Genomic DNA, 5465 nt, shown 5'->3' on the forward strand with positions numbered 1-5465 from the left:
TTGTTTAAAAGATGTATAGCCATGTTACCGGTGCCGCTAACGAACAGCACCTGAGCCTTGCGGCATCTATAGACACCAGCTTAAAAACCGTACCAATAAATGTTCTCTTATCTTAGGTACACTGCTGAAGTTCCGTTAGAGGTGCAGATGGAGAAGACAGACACTGCATAGGAGTATCCGGGATCATTGCCTTGTATTTGTGCCTCCCGTCAGTTAATTATGTTCCACCAGCTGACGGATCAGACAGTGAACGGCAGCTGCCAGGGAGCCGCCTCAGCCTGCAACAAGAGCGCTGATGGAGACGCGCTCCAGCTGCCCACTTTCTCCACAGCGGCGAAAGTCAGAGTAATCATCACCTTCAGTCTGTGCGCGGTTTCAGCTGTGTGCAACTTGGTTGTGCTGTATGCTGCCAGCAACGGCGGCAAGCGCAAATCGCACGTCAGGATCCTCATAATGAACCTGACCGTGGCGGACCTGCTGGTGACTTTCATCGTGATGCCCGTGGACGCCGTGTGGAACATCACGGTGCAGTGGCAGGCGGGAGATGTCGCCTGCAGGCTGCTGATGTTCATGAAACTGGTGGCGATGTACTCCTGCGCTTTTGTAACTGTGGTCATTAGCTTGGATAGACAGTCTGCCATTCTCAATCCCCTGGGCATCAGTGAGGCCAAAAGGAAAAGCAAGATCATGTTGACTGTGGCCTGGACGATGAGTGTAATCCTCTCGCTCCCTCAGGTAGGAGAAAACACTTTTAGTTTGCTCTGCCACTCATCCAATACTTACACACTCTCTACACACACACACACACACACACACACACACACACACACACACACACACACACACTCGATAAACCCTCTATACATTCATATGATACTCATATGATACTCATATGAGGTTTGTTGTCACATGGCAGCTGCTGGTTGTACACCTCTCCCCAGCATAGTTTAATTTGAAGGACAATGAAACCGTGTTCAAAAAGCACACACCACTGCCAGTGTGCTTTCCTCTAGTGAATCCATCTTGTTTAATTTAGCTGAAAAGAAAGGTGAAGGTTTATTAGATAATTGGTTAGGTCTGCAGGAAACATTTTGAAACAACATTGAGGTAATCAAAGCAAACAAATAAATAACACTTATGCAACTGTAGTAAATGCTGCTGTCTCACTCAATCTATTAGGATATCCACTTTTACAGCAAAACAAGTGCACTTTGTCCACATGTTGTGCTCATTTAATTAGGTTTTATTGTTAATTACAAGTCGTGGGAAGCTTCACAATACTTAAGATTAATATGGATATGATTTTGCTCCAGGTAATTTTCAAGCACAAGGTCCTGGTCTCTGGCTGCTGAACGGCATATCAGAAATTCACAACAGTACTTGAATTAGTTTTACCTGCGAACACAAATGAGGCAGCAGCCTGTGTGAATAAAACTGGATATCTAATCAGGTATAACACGTTTTGAAGGGATCCTTGACCCGACTCTCAGGAGGGTTGCAAGTATCATGGATGCTAATCAAGTACCTCCTCAGGTGTGAGATCACCTTTATTTCCTCAGACTCATAGTGCGACTGGACCACACTGGGTCAAAAGAAGTGAACATCTGACAACTTAACCTCTCATATGGACACAGCTGTCATGTCCTCTATTCATTCTTGAAAAGATAAATTACATTTAGTGACTTTTCAAGAGATCACCGGGGATCGAACCACTGACCCTCCACTAAGCCACGGTCACCCGGTACATATGTATATGTATATACAGATATATACACATACAGTATATGTATATACTGTATGTGTGTGTGTGTGTGTGTGTGTGTGTGTGTGTGTGTGTGTGTGTGTGTGTGTTGTGTGTGATGATTTGATAACTCACTATTTCAGAGATTTTTATGTGTTACGGCCACGCTCATTCAGAATATAGTCTGTGAGACGTTTTCTTTCACCTGTGTGTAAGAATGTGTCAGAAGACTTTTTGTCAAATAGAAATTAGTGAGAGATGACTAAAAAAGTGTTGACATGAAAGGTGAAAAGAAAAGTCCAACTGAGAGCTGTATATACAATAAAGCACTAAAATCAACCAGATTATTACAGTTATCAACCCATCTAGTCTTGAAGTCAAATCAGTTGGTATTACATTCACAAATAGGAAATAAGGAGAAACTGTGCCCCGAAATGGGAACATGATGCCCTTGAAACATACTTATTTTATTTAGAGATTTTTGACTATGTTGTTAATCTAATTCTTATTCATTGCATTCCTGCATCCTTTTTATTGAAATGCAAATGTAAGGCTCAGGCATTTTTGAAGACTCAGGGGCCTTTTTTTATTTGCTAATGAGTGGTCTGAGACGTCTCTCACTTTCTTTGCAACGCTAAGTCAGAACAAACTGAGAAATCCACAGATTTAGTTACTCTTTTGTAAGACAAATCATACATTGTAGGCATCACTTTTTTATTTTTTCTACAGCTTTGTGTTGTTGAATAACTACATCAAACCATCTGTAACTCGGGGTCAGATTAGAATTTCATCAGAATCACATGTTTGGCATCAGTATTACTGTGAAACAGTAACAAGTAATGTTGCAGATTTCATTAGACACTACAGCTAACCTACATGTGATGTGGCCTGATTTAAACTTGTTTTAACCTTCATCTGACACAGTCTAGATTTAGCTCCTGAGAATGTAAAAATGAGTAGCCTGGGAGATGTGACTGGGAAGACAATTGGCACAAGTATCCCTTTTTTATAGATTCAGGAAGGAATACACAGTCCAGCCTTTGTTGCTCCTGCTGCTTAAACAAGTGTCCTCTACATCCACGAGTTGTTGCTTCACTGACTGTATACGACTGATTTATTATGCAAAGTTTACACCACAGTCATTTTAAGCCTTGCGCTGTGATTGGCTGATTGGCTGAAGAGTATTCTAATAAGTGCCAATATTTCATGATATAACGCTCTTCCTACACTTGCACTCTCTCACGGCAGGGAGCTTCCAAGAGCCAAGGAGCTCTAAGAAATCCCTCTCTGATTAAAAGCTTCTGCAGAGGTTCTTCAGACAGCAAAGAGTTATCCCTAAAATCCTTTTATCAGCTGAGTTACAGCAATAATTGCAATCATAGTTCCAGTAATTTAAGTTTAAAAACAAAAGGTGTACTGTACTGATTGAAAGCTGGCTTCTCTACTGCCTATTGTTTGCTCCAAGATTGTGTTCAGAATTTGCTGCACAATGATACTTTTGAAAAAAAACATTTTATGTTCAATGATAACATTTTTAGAATAAATGTTTCCCACATTATCTTAATTTGGCAACTAGAGCATGATTGAAGTGAGGGAAATATTACTATACTTAAGATATGTTTAAAGCAGCTATTATTAGTACTATTTTATTGACATGGTAAAATTATTATTTAGGTAAAAGGTGTCGCATAGCGAGACATTCACAGATATCACCAATTCTGCAGTTCCCCTCTTTTTGGAGTTTTTCCAGTGTCTTATAGCTAATTTGTTTTGGTTTTAGGCTTTTTCAACTATTACACTTTTGCTAAGTTTTCTCTCTTTTTAGCAAACAATCTAATAAACCACTGTGCACTATACCTGCCCAACCCCAAATGACTGAAAGACACAGTTAGCAATAAGCTGGTGAACATAGTTGAGCATTAAGCAGCTAACGAACCAGACACTTCTCTCAGGAGTTGCTTTTGACCAGAACAGTGTTTAAAAAGAGACAATATTTGGTTTACAATCATCAGGTGGACACAAAGCAAGACTCCAAATGAATGGTAATGTTTCTTTTTGTATGCTGGATGTGTAATTAAGCAACTGCTTATTGACAAGTTCACCTGGTCAACCTGCCAGTGTTGTGTTTACAGCTTCTTTCTGCTGTTACTTTAGGTGAGGATCACGGTTACAGAGAACAAAAGCAAATATTACATGGACATCATGACTCTGCACAATAAAAAAAAATACTGATAATATAGAGACCTATCTCAGCAAAACAAGTTGATTCAGGCTCAGTTTTGCAGCAGAGTGATCTGTTACTACATCCCTGGTGTAGCTGGTATCCGGTATCAACCAGCACTCAACACAATCCCTTACAATTATTATTTCTGGACAGGACTGTGATGAAGAATGGGAGGATGAGAGAGATGACACTTTGAAGCACATGTAAAATGCCAAGACGCCTGGAACCAAACTCATCTTGCCACAAACCTGCCGGTGTTGCTACCGCGAAAGGTCACTGGATCAAATCTCCATTTACAATTTTATATGGCTGTAATCCTAAATATATATATATATATATATATATATATATATATATATATATATATATACATATATATATATATATATATATATATATATATATATATATATATATATTATATATACAGTTGTGGTCAAAAGTTTACATACACTTGTAAAGAACATAATGTCATGGCTCTCTTGAATTTCCAGTTATTTCTACAACTCTGATTTTTCTCTGATAGAGTGATTGGAACAGATACTTCTTTGTCACAAAAAAAAATTCATGAAGTTTGGTTCTTTCATGACTTTATTATGGGTTAACAGAAAAATTAGGCTCTTTTGGTAGCCATCCACAAGCTTCTGGCAAGCTTCTCGTTGAATCTTTGACCACTCCTCTTGACAGAATTGGTGCAGTTCAGTTAAATTTGATGGCTTTCTGACATGGACTTATTTCTTCAGCATTGTCCACATGTTCTCAATGGGATTTAAGTCAGGACTTTGGGAAGGCCATTCTAAAACCCTAATTCTAGCCTGATTTAGCCATTCCATTACCACTTTTGATGTGTGTTTGGGGTCATTGTCCTGTTGGAACACCCAACTGCGCTCAAGACCCAACCTTCGGGCTGATGATTTTAGGTTATCTTCTAAAATTTGAAAGGTAATCCTCCTTCTTCATTATCCCATTTACACTCTGTAAAGCACCAGTTCCATTGGCAGCAAAACAGCCCCACAGCATAATACTACCACCACCGTGCTTGACGGTAGGCATGGTGTTCTTGGGGTTAAAGGCCTCACCTTTTCTCCTCCAAACATATTGCTGGGCATTGTGGCCAAACAGCTCGATTTTTGTTTCGTCTGACCACAGAACTTTCCTCCAGAAGGTCTTATCTTTGTCCATGTGATCAGCAGCAAACTTCAGTCGAGCCTTAAGGTGGCGCTTTTGGAGCAAGGGCTTCCTTCTTGCACGGCAGCCTCTCAGTCCATGGAGATGCAAAACACGCTCGACTGTGGACACTGACACCTGTGTTCCAGCAGCTTCTAATTCTTGGCAGATCTGCTTTTTGGTGGTTCTCGGTTGACTCTTCACCCTCCTGACCAATTTTCTCTCAGCAGCAGGTGATAGCTTGCGTTTTCTTCCTGATCGTGGCAGTGACAAAACAGTGCCATGGACTTTATACTTACAAACAATTGTTTGCACTGTTGCTCTTGGGACCTG

The 5465-nt window shown here is 40.3% G+C and overlaps 1 protein-coding gene across 1 annotated transcript in view; it reads left to right on the forward strand.

Annotated features, from left to right (window-relative positions):
• The first annotated feature begins 219 nt into the window (after positions 1-219).
• Positions 220-5465, forward strand: part of gnrhr4 (gonadotropin releasing hormone receptor 4) — an 11708-nt gene continuing 6462 nt past the window's right edge. Inside the window, exon 1 of the mRNA XM_068708169.1 lies at positions 220-735. Coding sequence (XP_068564270.1) covers positions 220-735 — 516 coding nt within the window. The remainder of the gene's footprint in view (positions 736-5465) is intronic.

This window comes from Cebidichthys violaceus, unplaced genomic scaffold, assembly GCF_023349555.1.
Source record: "Cebidichthys violaceus isolate CVI_PGR_0920_01 unplaced genomic scaffold, fCebVio1.0.p SCAF_137, whole genome shotgun sequence".
NCBI classification, from domain to species: domain Eukaryota; kingdom Metazoa; phylum Chordata; class Actinopteri; order Perciformes; family Stichaeidae; genus Cebidichthys; species Cebidichthys violaceus.